Here is a 25631-nt window from a genome sequence, read left to right on the forward strand (position 1 = left end):
ATCTCATATGAATGCCCTCCATTAATGCAGCAAACACCCCAAATATGTAGAAAAATACGCACATAGAGGGCTCAGGTTCTGGACTAACTCCCCAAAGCTTTTCTAAGCAGTGCTAAATGAGCAAATAAGATCATGAGCAAAACGTTCAGTACTTCGACTCTCAACTATGTCAGGAATTAAAAGATGATCTGCTCTGACTTGTAACGATGGGCAAAGATGAACCATTTCCACTTGTCCTCCACAATCCACAGCATAAACTTCTCTGGATGTCCCCAAAACGCCAACAGCCACAAGGTGTGTGTTATTCCTACCTACAGCCAAAGGTTCCCCTGGGACATCGCCGGTCATTTAACATATCGAAATCTTGTCTCTCTCAATAACATCTTGATCCAGAGATTTTCAAGCAAGCTTAGATATTGGGTGATATTTACAGAAACTCAAGTTTACTATGTCTCAATATTGTACCAATTCTAATCTTAACAAATTGGGAACAATGAAGAGGAAAAAGTGAATATTACTTCCTTACAGCTGTTGGTAAGAGAGGAAAGTAAACAGCAATCAGACTGAGCAGACAATCTCATTTATTTTTCTTTTCCTTAATAATCAACATAGGAGACTGTAGAATGTTATGGCCCCAAAAGATGCAGATAATTAAAATAAATTTGCATTACAAACAAACCATCCTGCTTGCTAATAAGGCAGTTTTTAGTGTATGCCCAGAATCAGAAGATAAGTAAGTTTTGAAGGGATTGCCGGAGGCCGTCTAGTCTAAGTCCGTGTTCAAAATCAGTGTTTTCTGTTAAACTGAAAGTTAAAGCTGTAACTTACCCATAGGTTACTAAAAATAAATAAAATACAATAAATAAAAGAAATCTGGTCCAGAAAGTTAATTCTCAGCAGCACGGACATGCAGTTCACATCCGATCAAGAGCTAATATTAACCAAACAAGCTTCCAAATCTCCTACTCAAGAAAAGGTCCAATGATTAAAAAGGTAATAAATATTCTTCGTAAGACTGAGTGTAAGAAAAACGTTCATCTCTTAAAACACTGTAGCCACTGGATTCCCTCGGAAAAGAGATCAAAACCTTTTTGGAAATATGTCAAATATGGCATTGCAAAGAACAAATCCACAAAGAAAAAAATTAAAAGTAGAAAAAGTAAAGAAATGCCGAGAGAAACGGGACTACTAGTATGTATTCAGTGTCTTTTTCTTATCTGTATCTTTAAATGAATAAACCATATTTAACGCTTGGAGAAATTTGTGTATGTATTTAGTAAAGAACTGTATCGTGGGCTTCAAAAGTACTGGCACCTCGATGACACTCAGCTGGACCCAACCTACTGAAGGATGCGCTTCCCCTCCACAACTGCAGCCGGTTTCATAGAATCACAGAATCCCAGAATGTCAGGGATTGGAAGGCACCTCGAAAGATCACCCAGTCCAATCCCACTGCCGGAGCAGGAACACCCAGATGAGGTTACACAGGAAGGTGTCCAGGCGGGTTGGAATGTCTGCAGAGAAGGAGACTCCACAACCTCCCTGGGCAGCCTGGGCCAGGCTCTGTTATCCTCATTGAGAAGAAGTTTCTTCTCAAGTTTAAGCGGAACCTCCTGTGTTCCAGTTTGAACCCATTACCCCTTGTCCTACCATTGTTTGTCACTGAGAAGAGCCTGGCTCCATCCTCCTGACACTCACCCTTTATATATCTGTAAACATGAATGAGTCACCCCTCAGTGTCCTCTTGTCCAGCTCCAGAGCCCCAGCTCCCTCAGCCTTTCCTCACACGGGAGATGCTCCACTCCCTTCAGCATCTTGGTGGCTGCGCTGGACTCTCTCCAGCAGTTCCCTGTCCTGCTGGAACTGAGGGGCCACAACTGGACACAATATTCCAGGTGTGGTCTCCCCAGGGCAGAGCAAAGGGGCAGGAGAACCTCTCTGACCTACTGACCACCCCCTTCTATTTCCCCCCAGGTACCATGGGCCTTCCTGGCCACAAGGGCCCAGTGCTGGCTCATGGTGCTGACACACACGAGCAGCTCGTCTGGAACAGAGGACAAAGCAATAAGGAAGAGCAAAGCCACACAAAACACTAACATGCTTAGAGCACTTGGGGAAAGGAAACGAGGAAACGAAGCTGAATCAAGTCCTCAGAGAAAGAAGTGGGAAAGAATCGGTACTGTGAGGTGAAACCCACTCAACGTTTCTTTGAGAAATTTCACCTTGGAATTTCTGCTTTGAAATTTCTATCGCTTCGAAGCAACAGAATTAAACGACAGAACAACCAGATGAGGGAAAAATAGGAAAAAAAGACAGAAAAACAACCCTGGAAGCTCCATCAACATGATGCAAAAGGAAATCCAAGTGAGGGATGTATAACTATCGCTGGTGAACTGAGTAAAGAAGCAAAGCCCAGTGTGAATTCCCCAGGGGCCCATGGGGTGAGCAGAGTGCAAAGTGACCTCTTGGAAAAAGACATAGGGAGCAACCCACAGGCTGCAAAACTATCGGAACCAGTAATTAAAAAAATAAATATATATATTAAATAAAGCGCTATCAAAACACACAGACACGCTTGAAAAGTTTGGTGGTTCCCTTGGCTGTCGGCTTCCTCGGGGATGCCCTTTCCCAAAACGATTATAACTCTTCGTGCGGAAGATAATTTATCACAGAATTGCTCTTTTAAGCTTCACCTTGTTGTGACAGTGACAAAATAATAGGCCCAATACAAATGCTCAGTAGTGCATTTCAGCAGCAATGTGTGCCAGATTTTTCATTGGTCTCATAAACCATCCCGAAAAATAAAACTTAATGCCTGCCAGCAGCCACGTATAATTATTCTTCTGAAAGAACTAATATACATTTGAGCTGATTTAGAACTTGGCATCAAATAATTATGGAAAGAAAAAAAATTTATGCCCCCAAGCCTGACACTCTGGAGGAGTTTGGTGTCATTTTGACGTTTTTATTCTGAACACATTCAGTATCACAGGCACGGCCCCTCCGCTACGGTTCCACAAATAACAATAACCCACCTGGCTTCTACACAGGGGCAACGAATCCAGACGGGTCTTAAAATAGCGTAGGCTTACAATGAAAAACACGGAATAAAAGTAGCAAATACTTGATCAGAAAGCAGTAACAATGACAAATGTGAAGGGAATAAAAGAGAATATTAGAGCTGGCTTGATTAATGTGACTTTGAAAATCTAAAAGGACACAAGGAGTTCCCACGTGTGACCAGGTAACAAATCAACAAATGTGACTTGTGTTTGAGCCAAGAAAGGTTTGAAATCAAATAACTTCTTGAATTATTTTACTGTCACGAGCACTCTGCTGTTCAAAACAAGCAGTAACTTAAGCGTTATTAGCATTCTAGAGTTGGAATTAAGCTAAAATCGCTCAGGTTCTCAGAGCAACCTGCTTCAAAATGTGAGAATCTGAGGGAGAAAAATGTACTTTGTGTTGTAAAGACACATAACTCCACAGCAAGAGCAAAGTAAAATAAGGCAGCTGGGATGTGACCATTTACAAGCTTTATTTTTTTATAAAGATACCTATTGACAAATGTAGTTTCCACTAAATGATGTTGGTTCTCCATATTTAATTACTTTGGATGCATAAAACTAGACCAAAACTCCCTGTACATTTTGAAGGCATCTCATAAGGACTCCTGCAAATAAGAGATAGTAAAATAGTTTAAAAGGCACTGAATACCTTACCTGTCTTTATTACCATGGAAACAAGATTTGAAACCAACTGTTCAAATTAATATTTTAAGAAACTTATTATATTCAACAAAAATATGTCTTTTCGTAGATCAGAGAGAATTTTTACTGCAGCTCTGCAACAGCCAGATCATTTTCTTCATTCAAATACGTTACCTGGGGTAGGTGGGGAAGCAATAAAACAGATTCCAAAAAATTATGAAGAATCCTAATTAAAATGTCCCAAGCCACCACCAGAATTTGAGCGCGTGGATCACTTCAACTTCACCAAATGAACACTTACTGGGGAGTGAGAGTATTTCTTGGTGGTATAAGCACCAAGAGGTGTAACGCCTGCAGCTTCTTCCTAGTCCAGGCAGAGAACACAAGATGAGACCAGCCGCCGTGTTGGCGGGTGGTGTGACAGCAACAAATACCCATTACCGTGACAGGGACATGCTCCGGGGAGGAGATTTTCTTCCAGATGAGCAGCGTGCAACATGTAAATCATGTTTCCACAAGGGGAAAGGTTTCACAAAAGGAGAAGTTGGCAAGATTTGCAAGTTTTGCCAGTAAAAGCAGTATCACTCGGTGAAAGTAAGGCACAGCAATATTTACATGCACTGTCTCACTTCTGGGGCTAAGCCATACATGGTAGTCCTGCTCCTGAAGAGATTTTCACAGTACTCACTTCCAGGCACAACAAAAAGCCATGAAATACGCAGATCAACACCTAGCCTGTGCTAACCGTATTCTGCATTCAAAACCATGCCACGGGAAGAAACGCTGCTTCTGTTTTCAATGCACTGTGAACACGGATTTCAAAACCACGTTGTTCCAAAGTTCGCTGGTACCCCCTCTTTGCTTGTAAGGAATACAAAATAATAATAATAATAATAATAATAATAATAATAATAATAATAATAATAATAAAGCTCTCTGTTAATCTCTGGTGGGTATATGTGTTAGTTAATAAACAGTAACTCCAAAGTAAAGCGATACCAAAACACAAAGCACGACACAACAGTTCTGCAATTGCTACCAGAGGACTGATCACAGCAGTCACCTCCCGCTTCCCAGAAGCAAACTGATTTTAAACAGGCTTAAAATGTATTAAATACTCCTATTCTTGCACTGCTTTACTGGAACTGTGAAGGAGAAGACAGGTAAAGAATATTGCTGGTAAAATGACATTCAGTGTTTCAAAACTGTATGAAAGGAATTGCCAAAATATCCGGTTCTTTGTCTGAAAGGCAAACTGACAGCCTGGGAATAGGAATGGATCGAGTATCAGAACTTGAATAATTTATTCTGAATACTCCAACTGTCAAAGATGAGCTGCTCCGAAAATTTTAGATCACTCTGAGGAAAATTTCCACTAAAATAGTTAATCTCAAATACACTTGGAAAAGGCCTCAGTGTTACAGAGCATAATCATTACATGCAAAAACTGCACCTACCACACAATGGAGTTCAAGTCCCAATTTTTGGCCTTTTAAACGCCAATACTAGGGAAGACCTGTGTTCTTGCCTGATCTGCTAATTACTCCTAGAGCACACAAGTATTTCAAATACTTCCAACTCTGTCACTAACTGTATTTTCTACCCTTAAGAACAAATGAATGAGTTTCTGAAGAGACGACTTCTTTTCTCCCCTTCTTCCACCCAAAATTATTTCCTGCTTTTTGGTATTTTCACTTTTTCTTAAAAGACATAATTTAAGAAAAAGTACTGAAAAAGGAGAATTGTAGAGATGTTGAACAAAAGCTGTGCTTACATCCGGCCACTACTGGTGTCTGTGCTCATGAATAGAAGTGGAATAATAAGCTCAGCTATTTTACAGCTTTTTTAGTCTTTACACATTTGTCCTCCATGAAAAATACGTGAGTGTGAATTTAAATCTATGGTATAAAACCACCATTAGACACCAAATTGATTCACGACTTTTTGATGAAATCATTAACACCAAAATCCTCAGAATGTACAACTTCAGAATGGAAATGAACAAACAGGCCCAAATGAAACAAAAATAATTTCCATACATTTAGGCCTCCTTTCCCATCTCATGAATTTATTAACTAAATCAAGTTCTCAGCTATGAAGCGATACTCTCCCGCACTAGTTTACATTTTGATTTAAACGGCAAGTTAAGCACCAACACGTCTGAGCCATCTGCTAACATGAAGAACAGGAGGAAAACCACAACTACAAGCTAGAACAAAAAATATTCCGTATTCTATCTTGTTGAAGACATTTATGAGCTGAGTATAAGTGCATTTTCTAACTTTTAGTTCTTGCACTTAGCGCTTTCTATCTGCTCAATTCTAAGCCTTCTTACCTCCCAAGAAGAGCAGCTACGCTCTTCCAGGCAATTTAGTCTCTCCTGTAATATAAATTTGTTATGCTCTGATAGTATTCTTATTGTTGCATTTGATAATGATTCTTGGGACAGCTGATTAAGACCAAATAAGCCTTATTCTTAATGAGCTGTATCCCTGAATATTAAAGAAGGAAATTTTGCTGTCTGGCAACCAAGTATGCAAAAAAGCAGAATAGTCTAAAAATACATTATTAACCTGTGGCACACTACCCAATTTTCCCCCATTACGGAGAAATTTGAGGACACAGAGCACTCTGTGATGTGGTAAATTCAGCCTCTGGTCCTAAGTAGCAGCCATGTGGCATGCGCTAATCAGTGCACATCCACTCCTCTGGTTAGAATCGGTCCAAAACATCCTGAAAGGGTAACTTCTTCTGATAGAAGTTACTTATCTGCAATCCTCAGCCAATAAGCATCTCGACTTATTTAAGCACTTTTGGATATACACGTGGGACCTGAGAAAGTGGTGGTATCTGTACAATAAGAGCAATTAGTTCTACAATTAAGACAACCAGTGGTTTAGAAGCCAAGTTAATTCATCTCCTCTTTCCCCTGTACAGGAAGATAATATTGCATTTAAAGGTTTATTTACCAGCTATGGTAATTTACGCTTTTACCCTACATACAAACGGCATACCACGTCTCCATTGCTATGGAAACCAGATTGCAGTTTGGTGAAGATATATTTGAAAAGGAATCCTTTCCACAGCTGGTGAAAAACATTCATGAATTCTTCAGGCAGCTGTAAGATTGTCTAAAGATGTGAGAAATGTCAATGTGTGGACAGACAGGCATACAGACCATTGCACAACTGAGACTGGAAAGCCACTAAAGCGCTTTCACCCTACAAACATTTCAAATGAATGATCAACAACACCTACACTAATAATTTGGGTTTTGTCCATTACCGAAATTAAATTGTTAACTGCTCCCAAAGAAATAGTGCACCTAGTCAAAGCTAAATGTGAAGAGTCTGCAACCTACTCTTAAGAGGAAGTAAGAAAAATCAATACAAAATTGTGGTATATTACAGCTTGGTTTCTTTTCCATTTCCACAACTAAACAAACATGCCAGACTTGAGACACATTTTTCTCACTATCATTGGAAACAGTAAAACCCAGATGACTTTTCTTTCATAAAGATACATCAAGCACTGTGTGGCTCTGTGGTCCTCCTCATCCTCAATTCACCATTTTTCTGGAACAGAAAAGTAAGAAAAGATGACAGAGCCAGAAGCCTTAAGAAATGCTTTTCTCAATACACTTGTGTTAAGCCACCAGCGGCTTCCCAAAGCAGAAAAGTGTTACTTTACTAAATCAATTTTTCCCCTTAGCCAAAATTAAGGCAGCCAGACTGGAATGAGCGCACGATCCACACAGGAGATGGACAGCAGGACCCTTCATCTTTAAGGCTTGTTGGTTCAATTCCAGCCCACACCAGTGGTCACTGAAAATTTTATTAAGTAATGGCTGTTCAGAAGATATCACACAGCTCATAGGAAATGTACTAGTGCACTTAAGCCCGTCTCAGAAGAGAGGCTACAGACTTTGCACCTCTAGAGACATTCTTCTTCAATCACTATCAATTGCCCCTGAAAAACGAGTTTAAATAGTTTGGTACAGCATGGAAATTTGCAGTGATGTTGTTGATGTGCTTCAGTAATCAGGTCCATTGCTCCAGCATTACATTCAATTAAACTGAAAACAAATTCCTCCAATAGTACTACAGAAAATCCCCACACAAAACAAAAACCAACCAAACAAAATGAGACAAACAAACCAAACCACAGCCTGGCTTCCTGCATATTTGTATCCTATTTTGCATTTAATCGCCCACCGCAGGGAGTCAGCGGTGGGGATTTGTACAGTGATGGCACTGAGATTGCTGCTGAGAGCGCAGGGGGTGAGAAGATATAAAAACGATACCAAACCCACCTCCAGCCATGAAAGCTCCTTCCCACCTGTTTGCAGAACAACGTTTACTGATTTGCCTAGGATAGGCAAGAACACCTAGAAGCATTAAATTTTACCGTTCATGCGGTCTCAAGTACTATCACCCGTTCAGTTAAACAAGGGAAAAATGAAAACAATAATTCATTTGTACCTTAAGAAATGTTAAGCTCACCCCTTCTAGGATTCTTCAACAGGAACATGACTGTGGATCTAACATACCTAAAGTACTTGACATAAAGATGTACTAATCCAGGGGTGGGAAACCATCTAATCCTCCCATCCATGCTGATCTCTCCAGGAGATCCCTGACGGTCAGCCATGCTGACTGCGTGTCTCACTCTGCAAACAAGGACGAGTTATTTGGGAAAGTATTTTTATTCCTTATGTCCAGACTTTTTACATATTAGGAATTATTCAACTCTATGTGCTGAGAAGCAACATTCAACACAGTGGAACTCAAGATACCCTTCTAAAGAGGAGGATTTTCTGTTTATTCATTTACCAGAACTCCAAGAATACATGCACTGGATGAATGAAGTGTCACATGGAGGTGTCATCCGTGCTATTATTTTGAGATCTTCATTCTAAAACCTTAGAAGAGAGTCTCCAACATCAACAATACACCTTTAGAAGCTCCAGCGTAGTGCGAAGAATTAAAATAACCTCATTAGGTTTCATACTTTAGGTGATCTAGAGACATATTTGTATATCTAACAACAAAAATAGATGGATTGTTTCTCTTCATCTATTGGCAACTCTAACACAAAGCTGGATCGGTCGTTTCAAGTGTTGTATAACATATATTCTGCTTACCATCCAAATGTCTAGCACTACAGCTTCTCTATCACTTTTAACAACTATATAATGCCAATTTTGAGACTGAATGGCAAACCATTCAAAACATTTTCTAATAAACAGTTCTGGTGAATTCACACACAGAGCAAAATACACTCACCCTGTTGATCCTGGCATCAATATCCGTGATTTTACTTCCAGGCTGCATGCTCTATAACACAACAACGCTCCCAAAGTATCAAAACCTGGCACTAAAACATTGTCTTGTCACAACACGCTGCTTCAGCTGACCTTCCTTATTACCCCCCGTGTCCTCTGTCTGTTCCCAGCTCACAATTTTTAAAAGTTTTTTTTGGTGGCGAAGCTGTTTTGCCTCATTTCTAACCTGTTACGATTTAAACGGGTTCACGGACAGGACGGATGAAAGGCTACAAGAGATGAGCTCTCGTAACCAAACCATTTCTATGGAGTGTAAAGGGTCGTTCTGTAAATGCACTGAGGTCCTGTGGTGAGGAATCAGCTCTGTCTGCTGCTTTTGCGAGCTGTTTCAAGCTGTAGCTGCAGTGCAAGATGCGTAAGGGAACGGGCCGAGGGCAGTGCTGCAGAACACAAATCAGTACTGTAGCCAAAACCAAGTGTCACACAAATAAAGGGCACCCATTAGGATACAATAGTGGCTGCCCAGAAACCAAAATATCAGCATATTGAAAGAACACAACTAACAATTGTGTATTAATATTCTGTGACACCGATGGCATAGCCAGAGACCACCTTTAAACATTTGGTGTAACCTGGTGAACACGACCACAAAACAAGGCCAAAAGAAGAAAAATATGGGTGCAGTTGCATGCAGAAAACAGCCAGGTAACACCGTGTTACATGATGAGTCTTCTAACTCCCCGATACACATGTGCATGTCCATGGACACAAGTTCCCAATTCAACAGAGACAGGAAAGGTTTAAGGACATTCCAACTACAGAGCATGAGATCCAGTTACTTAACACATATTGTGACTTACACATGAGCCGTGTTGTTCCCATTTAACTACAATGCCAAGTGAAGTTTCTACTTCCAATTTGACTTCTTTAATGGGGCGATAACGGTTCACAAGAATTCACAGCTAAACTAAATGATCGCAGACACATGCAAAGCTCTTAGGAAATTCACATCTCTCCCCACCATATTCAATTTAACCATCTTTCTTGCAGAACTAGTAACACTTAAACAAAAATTCAGTGCTTTAGCAAACACTGAATCAAGCATTAAAAAGCTGGGAAATAAATTTATTATGCCATTCAATTTGAAAGCTGAAAGCTTTTTATTTCCCTGCCTTTGTGTTTATATTTCCAATGACTCTGTGGTCAGCATTTAGCCTTAAGTTTGGGCTGTTGGTCACCCCACATTCTCCAGACATGTGCTGCTGGCCTGTAAGAATAAAGTGCTATAAAACATGCCAGCACTACCCATGTATCATCAACTATACTTGGTGCCTTTCCCAACAAGGTGCTACAGATACAATTATTTCATAAGCATCAAATCCCGAGACTCCTTCTATAGTACACGCACTGGAAAAAAGATACAGGAAAAAACCCACAGAATTGATCCAAGACTCTTGAAATACTTATTTAGGTACCATATATACCAAGATATTTTAATGATAGTTGACTAATATTGCAGCACAGATTACATAGAGAAGTTCTGCTATTGAAGAGTAAGATCTATCATGGAGCATTAACTCTGATAGGGTAAAGCATTTCATCACGTTACAGCATGCTGCATAAATGCAATGCTAAAACAACAGATCAACAACTAGAGAACTGTACGATATTATAGGAGACGCTCGTTTTCTTTTGAAATCTCCAGGACTACATGCAAGCAAATTCTGCCATTTCAGAGGGGTCCATAACCTTACATTACTAAACTTGGAGCAAAACAAGAAGCAACCTTCTAAAAGCTGCATGTGAGAGCCAGAAGACAGCAGCACTAACAAGCTTCAGAGAAAGGAGGATTCAGTCGTATCTAGTCACATCAAAACAAAGGCTGGCCAGCACTTTGTCCCTTGGTAACATAAGAATTATGAAACTATAAGCTGGCATACTAGCAACAAGGGAGCTAAACGACTGTTGCTACAAGTAACTGTAGTCTAAATACCTGTTAAAACACATTCAAAGAGCTATCTATCTGGAGTCAAAGATCACAGTCATCACAAAGTATGATTTTCAGGAAGATAGGACATCTCTCAACATTTTGGGTCGCTGTCGCCTTTCCCCATTTAACGGGTTCCCAGAGCCTGGTCCTGCAAGGCGAGGCAGAGGGGTCTGCTCACCACGGGACCTTTGATTGATTGTCCCTTCCAACCCAAACTATTTGATGATTCGATGAGGTGGACACGGAGACGCCGCTGCCCCACGAGCAGCCACCGCAGGGAAGCGAAAGGACAGCACGGAGAACCGAGGTGCACTCACCATTCCGACTTTCCTCATCGATGGGAACTATTGTGGCTGGAGGACCTGTTCTGGCCAATTTGCAATCTACAAAGATGAAAAGAGAAGTTATTTCTCGTTCAAGAAGAAGAATCTTGGGGGTTTTGTTGCTGTCTTTAAAGCAAGTCAGCATAATCAGTATACTGAAGACAGGTATTCACTTAAACATGATGTTTGTATAAGCTACAACTGTTAGCTAAGTTACACTCACAGAGGATCAAAATCTGAGCTGTTTGCTTAACCCTTACTCAAATCAGCTCTACAGAGTAAGGGTGAACGTGATGACAGAGGATTTATAACACCCCAGATGCTGATCCATATTTAAAACAGATACGTAAACAGCAAAAACTGAACACGGTTTGTTCTGTTATCTCCTACATGAGCGTTTCTTCCCATTAACAAGCACACACATTGAAGTGAACCATCACCACATCCCACCACGATACAGTTTGACGGCTACACTATGAACTTGCTCCTGTCTTGCTCTAGAGATACTACCAGTGATCTCAGTGAAGAAATCCTTCAGGACAGAGATAGTATGACGGTAATTTAAACCAAAGAAATAACAAAGGAATGATCAAAAGGCATAAATCGTAATTAAAGCTTCACAACAGAAACAAACAGAATTTGAATTTAATTGCAACAAAAGGATCTAATCAAAGAGAGTGAACAGAATTTTAATAACGTTCTACGGAAAATGAAAACTAAAAACAGACGAGCAATGTTCAGGAAGTTACATGTTGCCATCTTACCCTCATATTGCCAGTCTGGAGTCAAAAGTTTACAGTCATCAATGGAAGCAGAGCAGAATAACGAAAGAAAATAAGTAAGATTTTGTTGCTTTACTCAAAAGATAGGTTCAAAGACATAAAGCAGTACATGCAGAGCTCGCTAATGCATAGGCGTAGTCTTAAAAGATACAAAAGCATATATACTACATGTGATGACTGTACATTAAACAGAAAAAAGTATTACCTCTTTAAAGCACGCAGAAATAAAAGTTAAATAAGCAGCTCTTTTTGTTTTCAAAGCCCTTCCCAGTCCCACCGAAACGGTGTGATAAAAGGCAACCCTTGTCCTTCCCAGTTCACCACGGAGCACTGCATTTTGAAGACATTTGGATGTTCCTCTGACCCCGGCCGTGGGGACAGCTACAGCCCATTTGTAAGAAACAGCAGCTTCTAACTGGTTTCTACCCAAGGAAAGAAATGCTGGAGTATCACTGTATTGGGCTTTTTTTGTGACGTCTAAACACTTTACACAAAAATCCCAACAGAAAATCACTGGTAAACTAAACACAAGGTAAGGTAAAATGCTATTTCCCAGCTGATGGTAAAAATCACACATCCGTCGACTTCAAAAGAATTGCGTAGCAGCTAATTACAGGTTGTAATTACTCCAGACAAGACCTGTGAAGGCAGATCAAAACAGCAAAGCGTTGACTCGAATCTCTGTGTAGGCGAAGCCTCTGAAGGACATTTTGGTGGCACGGGCATCTCCTCGAGCAACTTCAACGGCAAGGCCAAGCTTCTGAACACCCATGATATACAGTCCGAGCAACACCTGAATTCACACTAACGATAACAGTCACACTGTCGTTACTTTTTTATTGTTTTAACCTTGCTCTGAAGGTAAAACACAGCGAGCTCGTGTGGGAATCCACGCACCCCCTGTAGTTCCATGAACCCACTTGGCTCACTACCCTAAGCAGGCTAAATACATTTATTTACTGAATGGATTCTCAGGATTTGTTCCTTTTATCCTTATATGCTCTAGTTTGATACATAAAAGTGGACTATTTCCTGCTGATAATTGTAGAGCTTTTTGTTTTGAAGGCATTAACAGAACAAACAGATCATCTGAAAAACTGCACCTTCCATTTCCTCGTAGTTTTCTACACACACACTCTGTGGGAAGACAAGCAATGTTTACCTATCTACATGAAATAAGGAGTTGTTTTTTTCCTGTTCTTACTGCATGCTATAAAATTAAGAGGAACACACCAGACCCAAATCCAACCTTTTCCAGAGACATGCATGACAGTTTTCTAGATTTTGAGGCCTTGGCTCACTGCACAACTATTTAACCAACTCTTCGTTAGGGCAAAGCCGCTCACCAATACAAACTGTTACTGAGACCTGGGTCCTCACCACCGGTCCTGCTGTTCACGACTGAACTATCACTAATAACCGTACACAAATCTAAAGCAGGGATAACTTTTCATCCCCAAAATTGCATATGCCTTACCAAAAGAATAATCAGCATTATTTTGAAAACCGAATGAGCTTGTTCCCCGTCATCTATGTTTACATGATGACTCAATGGAAAGCTCACCCAAACCAGGCCAACATCTATTTCTATTCTTCAGTAAGCAAATTATCAAAAATTACAGGTCAATCACATGTTAGCAGCCTTTTCGCAGGATTGGTTTTCCATCAAAAACATCTGGGTTTCCGGAATTATAATCAAAGCAGTTATTTGGTATGTTTTAAATCTACGTTCAGCATTTTCGAAGAAAAGGCAGAATATACAGTGAAGTCTGTCAATTTGCAGAGGATTTACTCCAAGTGTGAGCAGGTGAGGCAATAAAATTTACGAGATAAATTTCAAGGAAAAGAAGCTAGGGGAGAAAAAAAATAATCAGGGTGTGTAAAAGAAACTTTGCTGTGATTTACCTTCATAGCACCAATAAAAACGTTCTGAAAAAAATGTGTAGTTTTATTGCACATATAGAAGTTTCACATAATTTCAATGTCAGTACTAGCCCAATATCACATTGGTTTTTAAGATGCCTGTTACCTCTCCCGCCCCTTCTCAAAGACTGAACCTAATGACGCCACAGCCTTATTTAGTCTCACCTACATCACCACCCAACAAAACAGATAATTTTAAAATTGTCGTCTTATACAAACTTATACAAACTTCCAATTACAATGATGCCACAGCCTTATAGTTTCACCTTCATCACCACCCAACAAAACAGATAATTTTAAAATTGTCGTCTTATACAAACTTCCAATCCAAAGGAAGACAAGAACTTTAATTTAAAACCTTGAAGATGTGTTGTAAATACATGGGTGGTACCTTTATTCTTCCTTATAAAACATAAAACATCTGCAGCAAGACCTCGAACACAAGAAGCTGAAGTGCTGTTGTATCAGCAGCACCAGCCAGACCTGGGGGAAATGCTGGATACACAAAGAAAGACTCTTCAGACTGAGCCAGGGGCACAGAAAGGTTATTCCTGCCATCACGAGGATGGAGAACGCATCCTATGGAGGATGACAGAGGTTTGAATTGGTTAGTCTAGGAAAACTTTCTAGAAATGCGGTTGGGTAAATATCAAGGAGGAAAAATGAGTTGCTTAAGCTAAAGAGCAAAACCAGAACACAAATGTAAAAAAAAGTGTGTTTCCAGCCCACACTGGCAGAGAAGGTAAATCCTGGAACACACCTTCATTCACTAATGAGAGAAGTTACAGGATATGCTCCTCAGTGATATTATGAGACATTTTTCTCGAGTTCTATTGAAATGTTCCTCAAGAGAAATTATTTTGGCAGTAACAGATTGCTTTATCCAACACAAACAAGCACAGATAATTGCAGCACCAAACGTGACTCGGGAAGGAAATATTTACGCAAGACTTTACTTTCCCGCTCTTTTGTTTTACAGTGCCCTGTGTCTGCCTGTGGGCCTCGGTATAAATCTACAAGATATTTTAACTACTCCAATTTCACTCCACAGATTGTTACCAGAATACTGACTGTACCTAACTAACAATTCAAACTTTTAATAAAACTTCTAGAATGGGATGGTTTCTTTCCATCGCACAGTTTCTTTGAAGAGAGGCCTAGCAGCAGCAGGGCCACCCCACAGACAACCACGCTCTGCTGCTCCTACATTTATTTCTTCCAATGTTCTCAACAAAAAGTTGTCCTTGAAATTCATGGGCATGATGGAGTAGTCACGGAAGTCAAATCACACTGATTTGAACGCACTTCAAGACAGGTAGAGAAGGCACCACACACAAATGAGCTTCACATGTAATCACCATATAGCAGCGTTTCCCCTACCCCAGGCACCTTGCACAAAAATCAGGAGGCGTAAGGCAAATAAAACTCGGTAAATAAAACAACAAGCTAGGAAGGCTTACCTAAAAGCTTCCAGAAAAGCATTTTTGTTCCCATCATTAACTTCACTGTTTCATCTAACTGGTGTGTTTGCTTTACAATTATACGATCAAGACAAAGGTAGATAAATGAAGGGCCTGTCTCCTCAGGAGCAAAGCAAAAATCTATGTAACAAACTCTTCATAAAACGTGCCTCAGATTCATTTTGATTCTGACGGCTAATCATCATTTTTATTTCTAATTTTTTTTAATTGGATGGCTCAGAGGAAACCCTGTTTTAGGTAAGATGGTCGGCAAGGCCAAACAGCACGAGCCCAAACAACCTGACTAATCCCGACCTGTGCCCAGGGAGAGCGGCTGGGTCACCTCCCTGTCACCCCATCCTTGCCCTCGCAGAGCTACAGCCCATCCAAGGGTTACGTTACTTGGAGAACTTTATTTCAACTCCAAATATCTCCCCATGTTCACGCACTTGCAAAGACGGACATTGAGCAGCTGTCTGACAACAAAGACTCAAACTCAGAGGTAGTCGCTGCCATCAGGAATTGCCTCTAACATCCCTCTACTAAATGCAACTAGTGGGAAACTCAAAATACCCATTCATACTTCATATATCCCTAATTCCAGCTAAAGAAAACGTTTGATTTAGTTGGGAGCAGTGTCTCAAGTTGGCCGTTCTGATCATTAAATCAGACGACGGCAACTGCTTGAAAGTTTAATCGTGAAAATTACTTGCCACACAAAGCCTTATAAATTTAAGTGACTACAACAAAAAAAGGTCTCCCACAACACTTCAGCTGGAATTTGTGCTCCCAGTAACAGTGCACAGCTTTAAGAAGAGCTCAATAACTTATTCCTACCACGTCAAAGACAGAAGGAGTTTTACCTTGACAAAGACAATAAAAAATAAGTGAGCTGCCCTGCAGGGAGCACAGCACGCTCACCTGGAAAACAAACAGCCAACCTGAACCTTTCCGGGGATGTTATTCCGTGAAATAACTGTCATCTCCTCCTAAGCGCTCCTGAAATTAGAACTGGAAAAAAAACCCACTTCAGTATGCTAATCACCAACTCTTCTTCCAGCTGCTTCAGAAACACCCAATTATTACTCCGAGTTATTTCACATTTTATCTTGTCTTCAATTTTGCTTTTATATATTCAGATAAGTAGTTTGGCTTGTTTTTATTTAAACAGTCACAGGGAGTACAACAGGCAATCTCAAAAAACTGACTCAGTTCCTAGCAGACACACAGCGTGACTTAAAAGGCTGCTTATTTAATAAAATTCTGCTCACTAACTACTGAAAGAAATTATTTTATTTGTTCACAGAACAAAATTTAATTCTTTAACTTGTCACTAAAACAAAGATCAGGCTCTAAACCTGGGCAGTAACTGTAGACGGCTCTATTACTCTTCACATCAATCCCTTCCCGGCCTAGGCCTTCTCCCCAAGTCAGAAAAACTACTCCATGCAATCACTCTGTATTTATGCTTCAGACACTTCTCTTGTACTAAGGAAGTCCAGAACACTAAACAATTACTCAGTACTTGCCTGTACCCTTTAATGCAAGCTGAAAACACCTGGGAAGGTGACGTGTGTAACACTGCCAATAGCTTTCCGTAAAGCTGTGAACTCAAAGGACAGAATTAAGGCCTGACAGCTCTGACACACCGAATAAAACTGTATTTGTTCCACAGGAAAAACTCAAACCTATCTTCAAGCACAACCTACAAGAGCAATATTCCAAGAATATTCCTCTAAATATTGCAGCAAACGATAACTTGAAGCGAGTTCAGGATTCTGACCCACTTTGGGGACTATGCGCTATGAGTAACAAAAATGGTAACATGGAAAATTTAACATTAAGATTACTTTCCATTGTTAAAACAAAGGAATCTGTGGCTGATTGCAACCATGGAGCCTCCAGCAAAGAGCCCTGTGGATGCCTCAGAATCACCATAAATCGCACCGAGACATGTTTTAAGCCATATGTGTAAGTACAACAATAAGGCACATTAACAACGTACAGGCCCAGTCAGCCCAACCCCTTTTCAAACTACCGCAGATGAACACAAGTGATGGTTTTCAGGCTACCAACCCGCACTACACCAGCTCTGTGCCCTGCACCAAAGGAGACAATGAAGCTGAACTATTTGATATACCCACGATTATGGAGAAAACCTTGGATGGTTCCACACCAACTGCTGGGAAGTCAACCTCTACAAAGACTGAAGCACTGGCAAGTCCTTTGGTACCACAAAAACCACCACGACATCCCTGAGGAGTTGGGGCAGAGTTAGAGAACAGCCTCAGTAAACAGATGGGAGTTTCCTAGTACCTGAAGCAGGGCTAAAAATATAGATGTTTCAAGTTTTCTTTCCCTCGGGATTTATACGCATTTTCATTTTGCTCTAGTGAGAATAAAACAAAGGAATCTGTGCTCAATATTCAGCAGCGCTCCCTGGTTCAGTGAGAGCAGTGAGCATTAAGCAGCAGTCTTAATTAAAAGCATACTCTTTTCTTCAACTCTGACTCTTCCCATCTATGTAGAGAAAGAAAAAAAAGAGCTTGTGAAATGTTTGGGAAGTCAAAGTATTTAAAAGCCTTTTTTTCACCCCCTATCTTCTGCACTGTTAAGCACATAAAACACTTGCATAAAAGTCTTCAGAGATATGCGGCAAGAAACGCTGAACTCCAGTCCCCAAGCCTGAGTTGCTAATAATACAGTGGCCATTTTAAATCAGAAATTAATGAGAAGCCATGAAAAAAGAAACAGACGCATGATTTTCTGTCTGATCACTGACTGGAAATCAAAGGGAATTTGTGCATGTGCCACACAAAGGATGTGCGATGGAACAAAGCCAAAACACCTGCACTAATTGATTTACTAAACTGCTGCCAGAACAGGCAGTGCCATGAGGGTGGATTCTGCATCGCTGGGGAGGGTACGAGCTACTGAGAAAGCCCGTTCCAAGAGAGCTAAGTGGTTCACAAAACAGAATATCAATGAATGCAGTAAAACCTCAAGCCCATGGGTTTTAGAGATTGAAATTCCCAACAAAGCACTTGGGACTTGGTGATATGTAGGGAAAGTGATAGCGTGCTCTCTGCTTTATTTAAATTTGAGCTGCAAGAAATTAAAGAATTGAAATTCTAACAGCCCTGTGGCATCCTCTGAGGTTAAACCAGCTCACGTTTAAACCTGCTGGAAAATGTATCTCTGTTTTCGGATGCACTTCATTCTCAGAAATGCCTGATTGCTCATGAAATAAACAGCCCTTTGAAAGCCCTTCCACTCACCTCCACGTTCTGTACTCCCACCGCCCATTCAGCAGGGAACACTCGCAGAAAAAGCCCATGAAAGAGTCTCTCTAAGCATCTCCATTTACAGAACAAGCTCCCTAATGAAGAGCTACATAGAACCATACATTTAAATCGAGTAACTAAGCAACCCCGTTTAAGGGGAAACTGTCCTGTCTCGTTTCCTGTGTGACTGAATCGGGAACTCCAGCTGCGCAATTTAGGATAAGCTTGGCATAACCTTTACATTAGCAGGCTTGTACTACAATTGCTCTGTATTGAAAATAGCATAAGAAGGGCTTTCACAGCCTATTTTGAGCTCTTCCTGACAGACATCTCTCATTGTACCAACGGGGAAGGAACGACAGTAAACTTGAGTTTGATTCAAACACGTCAGTGATAATTCTTAAACCCACTCTGAATTCATGTCCTTTGATCCAGACTGGCTCCGTTAAGCACTGCTCTAAAATTCACACCTCAGAAATTCAGACCCAAGGGAAAGATGATCTAAATGTTAAAATCTGACGGTAGCTACATTGGGGTTTTCTTCTTCTTTGTTTTTAAGCTGGACAAAAAGGCTGATGGAGAATCAAGTACTAAAAGGACATAAACCAGGATTATTGTAAGCTCTTGTTCCCACAGCCTCAGAGAACGTGCTTATATACGGAATATGCAACCTGAACAGCTGATTTCTTTTGTAGCTTTACATTCTTCCAACTCTTTTTGTACAGATATAATATCTATGAAGGGTTTGGTATGTGCAAATCGCCCTGCAAGCGCCATGGATCGCTATTTTACTGTAACAGTTTTAGAAAAATGCGCTACCATCCATCTTTTGGGCAATATTCTTTAAGATTGAAACAACTTTCCATTTTACAAGCAGATTTGGAGTTGACAGCATCTTTAGAAATCATACTTATGCCTGAAAACACTGTAAACCACATAAAAATACAACACCGTGCCAAGTAGCTTCTAAAATCGCTATTACCAAAAGTCATTTTCAAGCCTATTAAAATGCACTGGATTACTTGAGAATAGCTGCAATATCTTCAGAAGTGCTGAAACTTCCAAAGTCAGTCCTACCTGCTTTTAACCATTACAATGACCATTAACATTTCATGCTGTTTTCAGTGTTTTTGAAATTGCATTTTCCCTATTACCCCTGTGATGCATTTAAGACAAAAATTTCGTACAAGAGGATGAAAACGTATTTAATACTTGGAATTAAACTGAATCCAGGTACTAGAAGCAAATTTTAAAGTCATGGCCATGCTAACTGCTGTATAAAAGCATATATTCAACTATTAGTACAAGAACCTCAACAAAAGCTGATGGAGATAGTTGTAACCTTTCATGTTGTTCAAACTTCGTTACATGTAAATAAAGTGGGATTAGCATTTATTAACTGAACCATGGGCGAGGAGACAGCTAAACTGCCTATATGCAAGCTCATCGCTTTTAGGCTTCCCTTCTTCCTAAAGGGTAGATCTGTGGCTTCAGGATGAATATTAAGACTCATTGCCACTGAAATAACGTTTAGTGATCAGGCAGTTCCTCCCATTTCAGTCCCAGATTCTGCTTGTACAAAACAGACACAGAATACACAAGTTTGACTTGCACGGAGCTGATGGAAATCAGCTGGGACAAAAGAAAGCAGCACTAAAAAGAATTTTAAGATTAAATTTAGGAAAAAACAAAACAAAACTTCATGAAACTTTTCTACATACGCAGGAATATTTTCCTTTTTTAAAGCAGATTTTAAAATATTACATCACCCTGAGAATACTATTGAACTGTCATTTTGAGACTACAGTTTTGGCAAATTTCTTTAAAAAACACACTGAAGTTACATTGACATGACATTTCAAGCTCCCTTTGGATTCTTAAGATTATAACCCCAACTTCACCCTAAACATCATCAACATTGACACATTATTAAGCACAAACCCAAGATGCAGGCCCCTCAGTTCAGGAAAGAGATTGAAGTGCTGGAGCGGGTCCAGAGAAGAGCAACAAGACTGGGGAAGGGACTTGAACACAAGCCCTATGGGGAGAGGCTGAGGGAGCTGGGCTTGTTTAGTCTGGAGAAGAGGAGGCTTAGAGCTGAGCTCAGCACTCTCTAGAACTACCTGAAGGGCAGTTCTAGCCAGGTGGGGATTGGTCTCTTCTCCCAGGCAGTCAGCAATAGGACAAGGGGGCATGGGCTTCAACTCTGCCAGGGGAAACTGAGGCTGGATGTTAGAAAGCAATTCTTTGCAGAGAGAGTGGTCAGGCATTGGAATGGCTGCCCAGGGAGGTGCTGGACTCGCCGTCCCTGGAGGTTTTTAAGCTGAGATCGGACATGGCACTTAGTGCCATGATCTAGTCAATGGACTGGAGTTGGACCAGGGGTTGGACTTGATGATCTCTGAGGTCTTTTCCAACCCAGTCAATTCTGTGATTTGGTGGCAGAACAACAAGCAGCAGCTGTGTCACTCCCCTGAAGTCACCTCTCCCACACTGAGCACTATTTGCCAAGTATGCTGAAATATTCCAGAAAATTCCACTTGGTTCCAGCTGTGCTGAATGTACAGCGGGTACCCCACACCTACCCACACCGAAACAAGGCTGCGCTCATTAAGCTGCCACTTGTAGAGCTGTTTATGTTTCGGGTAATTAACTAGCAATTTTGTGAGCATTTACATCTTGTGCCTATAAATATCCTTCTGGTGACATCTATAATGAAGTCAATGTTGATCAACATCTTCCTGTAATTTAATCAAGACCTCCAGCAGCAGCGACAGAAGGTGAGGAAGTTGCTTCGTGACTTCCACAACTACGTTTTAATTATAACAGCGCAGTACAAATTTCCTCCTTTCTCCTTGGCAAACACAACCTTGTTCTGGGAGGAGAAGTCACCACGTCCCATGGTCTCGGGATTCCGTTGATTATTGACCACATGCTGGAGCATCCCCTGCTCCATCCCTGCAGGAACAACCATCTGCACAACCGAAGACTGACCCATATTTATAATATCGACCCCGATAACGTGTCTTGACTAAACCATTATTTAGTCACCGTTGAAGGCTAAGAAAGACACTGTGCTTTGGTTTGGAAAGCAGAAAGGTTTCTGTGTTTCACATAGAAGACATTGCATCCAATACTAGTGACCAAAAAAGCCCAACATCTGTTTTTTAAGCATATTTCCACGCAGACATGTAGTACGACAATACAGGGAACAACACGTAATGAACTTCCTACTTACAGTCAAGTTCCTGTGGCTTCACACATAAAGTTCACTTATTTTGCACAAGGAATGTTGCCACATCCATAGGTACAATAATCAATTAGCCAGGGATTGGGGAAATCCTGGGAAACCCCCCAGTCACAGGCAGAAAATTCTTTCCCCAAAAAGAGGCTAAAGTATCTTAAAATACAGTGCAGGTCTTCCATGCTGCCCGAGTCACGTCCGTATGCATGTTCCTCAGCCATGAAAAATGCAAAGTAACAAGACTTCACAGAAAGTGTCATCCTTTGAAGTACCTGTTTAATAAATTATGGTCCGAGGGATTTAATAATTGAAGCCTGAACTTTCTGCCCATCATAGATCTAAGTCTGTGGCTAAACAGCCTGAACCGGAGCTAATTATAAAAGCAATAAGGACTTTAATGCTGAATAGCTACAAAGAGTTATTTGGTTTTCTTCTTGGTAGACACACACTTTTGAGACCTATTTTGTTGAGCAAAAAATGATACATTTGATTTTGGAATTAAAATTGTTCCCATCTACAACGCTAATCATACCCACTCCTATACAAGTTGTACTTTGTCCTCCTGGTTGCCCAGTTTATTACTTACATTTTCAGGTAAATCCACAAAACACCTCCCAGTTCTTTTGACTGAAAATAAAAAGGACACACCACAGGGCAGGGGAAGTAGAAAAGTTATGTGCAGAGTTCATACCTTCTTCAGTATTTCTTCTGGGCCTCTCAGTTCCAGCAGGACAGGGAACTGCTGGAGAGAGTCCAGCGCAGCCACCAAGATGCTGAAGGGAGTGGAGCATCTCCCGTGTGAGGAAAGGCTGAGGGAGCTGGGGCTCTGGAGCTGGACAAGAGGACACTGAGGGGGGACTCATTCATGTTTACAGATATATAAAGGGTGAGTGTCAGGAGGATGGAGCCAGGCTCTTCTTGGTGACAACCAATGATAGGACAAGGGGTAATGGGTTCAAACTGGAACACAAAAGGTTCCACTTAAATATGAGAAGCAACTTGTTCCTGGTGAGGGTGGCAGAGCCTGGCCCAGGCTGCCCAGGGGGGTTGTGGAGTCTCCTTCTGTGCAGACATTCCAACCCGCCTGGACACCTTCCTGTGTAACCTCATCTGGGTGTTCCTGCTCCATGGGGGGATTGCACTGCATGAGCTTTCCAGGGCCCTTCCAACCCCTGTGATTCTGTGAAAGCGTCTTCTAGAAACAAACCTTTTGCAAAAAGCACAAAAGTGTAACTTAAGCCTCTTTTTGAAGCATCTATTTAAGAAGGAAACTACAATCCTAGATTAAAAAAACAACTAACTTTAGACAGGATCATTTTTGTGTGTTTTCTTTTTCAATGACGCCAGTGAAACTGAAGCCCAACACCTGCTGTCTGAAACCTTTCGCATCAAGCAACAGATAAATAGCAAGGAGAGAGTCCATGCTTTTTTACCGCTTTGAAAAAGACGTTTCATATCCCTTGCAATATGACTCCAAACTCTTAAAATATTTACTGCTCAATTTTTACCTACTTAGAAAACAGTTTCAAAAATAAACACCTTACAGGACACACCAATTACTGTCAAAATCCCTCTCGGTCTATCGCTGATCACTGGCAGAGCTGTAGACATGGAAAACATTTCCTAAACCAGACCCAGTGCTGGTACCTTTGTGCTTCCCAAGATAACAATTCAGAAACATCACAAAAACACTTCACAGATCTGCTTCTGGTATTGACAACTATAGGTAAATTAACATGAAATGCAAGTCTAGCTTCTTATTGCAAAGACTATCAAAAGAGCCTGTTTTAGGGCAGAGATGACGATGGATCATCTGTCAGATGCAGCTCTCCTCAGTGTCTCAGCTACTTCTGTAGGTTTTAAATGCATCCTTAGCATTGAGTAGCAAAGACTATTCCCCTCCTAATCTCAGTTCAAGCCTATTTTGTGATTTGATGCAGCACACAGATACCGATAAAGCAGCACAGCTGACACCAAAGTACTGGGCTGCTGCTCCGTCTCCAGGCTGACTGCAATGGAGAGCTTGATTCATTTTCTATTAGCCAGCCGCACAATTGAAAATAAATCCCAAGCCATTGATTACACGAGAAGAACAAGCAGATAAGGTATTTTCTTTTTATACCTCTAGCACTTAATTATACTAAGGTTCTACCCACAAGGACTGTAAGAAAACAGCTGAGCACAGCTATGGGACTTTTTAATTATTATTTTCTATGTCTGATTGTTTCTGTTTTTCAAGTGTAGGGTTTGTTTTTCATTACAGGGTTATTTCTGCTCAGTCTATGCGTCTCATTATTTCCGTAACTATTTTAATTATCAGACAGTAACAAGTTCACAGATGAGATGGAGCTGTGTGAAGACCATGTGTGTAAAGGTCTGGCTTTATCTGCAGTTTAAATACTGAGCAATTAGAAGACATTTAAAACACAGGAGTTTCACTCATGTTTCTTTGAGCACCCAGAAAGCTATGAGGCTCATCACCTGTTAATCACCAGCTCCTCAGCAGAATAAAAAGGCCAAAGCTTGGAGACAACATAAAACTGCTGAGCCCCTGGAGCTGTAAACCCGCCAGCCTGTGCCTCTATACCCATTGGCGTTATTAACTAAACAGATAAAATTGTAGATATGAGGAGCAATTGACTTGAGCAGCACCCCAGAGGCAAGCTTCTGCGTCCTCCTGATTAGCTTCATTCAATTAAGTCTTCTTAATTGCCCATTTGCTGAAGCTCATTAAAAGAAAAATAATATTGCTCCCTGCAGGTTGTGCACTTGGGGTTGGAAAAATGGACACGGCTGGTGCGCGTTTCAGGACTTCTAAGAGCATCTCAAAAGCAAAGCTGGCTGCTATTTCTGGTGGTTGCAGGGTCCTCGGTCTCGTTGGGAGCTCAGTGACAATGCATTTCTCAATGTCTTCTAAACCACTGGTAAATTTTCACTTGAAAACTATTCAACTTTCTCCCCCCCCGCTCTCCAAGATAACCACAATTTTAGAGTTAAGGCTAAACACAACAGTTCATTATTTTAACAGCACCAGAAACTAAACAAATCTTGGGGCTTGCCTGGAGCTGTATAGTGTGAACCCAGAAAGATGAAACACCACAGCTCCACAGAGCTACACTTGACGGCTTTTTCAGTTCTCTTCGGTTTCTCCTTCTTTAGCCAATAATGCAGAAATTACTCCAGAGCATTTCTGACCAAAACCTTTAATATTCCCAAAGCACATTGCACGTGGAGAAGCAGCATGAATTTCGCACAAGATAGGAAGTTATTACTTAGACAAGCAAAGAAAAGTCAGGTTTTATGGTGGAGCTTTTTGGTTTGGTTTTTCTTGTGTTTTGTTGTTCTTGTTTGTGTTGTGGGTTCTTTTCCTCCTATTCCTTCCCACAGAAAACATACAAATGCTCCTAACCCGACCTCTATACAGTGAAAGCATCTTCTCCACCTACTGTATCATTATCCTGATGCCCCATTTAACTGAACTGGAATAAACTTCCTATCAGGACAAACAGGATTTGTATCTATAAGAAAGACAGGTGTGGCACTTTAGTGAAGACACTATAAACAAAATCTCTATCAAAGACCATAAAATGACATCTTTGATTAATATCTGCTACTGAAATAAATTTAAGGC

At 40.8% G+C, this 25631-nt stretch overlaps 1 protein-coding gene across 6 annotated transcripts in view; it reads right to left on the reverse strand.

Annotated features, from left to right (window-relative positions):
- PCDH15 (protocadherin related 15) overlaps nucleotides 1-25631 on the reverse strand; it is a 695403-nt gene that overhangs the window by 271400 nt on the left and 398372 nt on the right. For 3 of the 6 annotated variants that reach the window (XM_065068175.1, XM_065068178.1, XM_065068170.1), the window contains 2 exons: nucleotides 12072-12086; nucleotides 11302-11367 (listed from right to left, as the gene is read on the reverse strand). In XM_065068175.1, coding sequence (XP_064924247.1) covers nucleotides 11302-11367; nucleotides 12072-12086 — 81 coding nt within the window. The remainder of the gene's footprint in view (nucleotides 1-11301; nucleotides 11368-12071; nucleotides 12087-25631) is intronic. The other 3 variants (XM_065068177.1, XM_065068168.1, XM_065068169.1) reach the window with 1 other exon arrangement.

This window comes from Columba livia, chromosome 6, assembly GCF_036013475.1.
Source record: "Columba livia isolate bColLiv1 breed racing homer chromosome 6, bColLiv1.pat.W.v2, whole genome shotgun sequence".
Taxonomy (NCBI): domain Eukaryota; kingdom Metazoa; phylum Chordata; class Aves; order Columbiformes; family Columbidae; genus Columba; species Columba livia.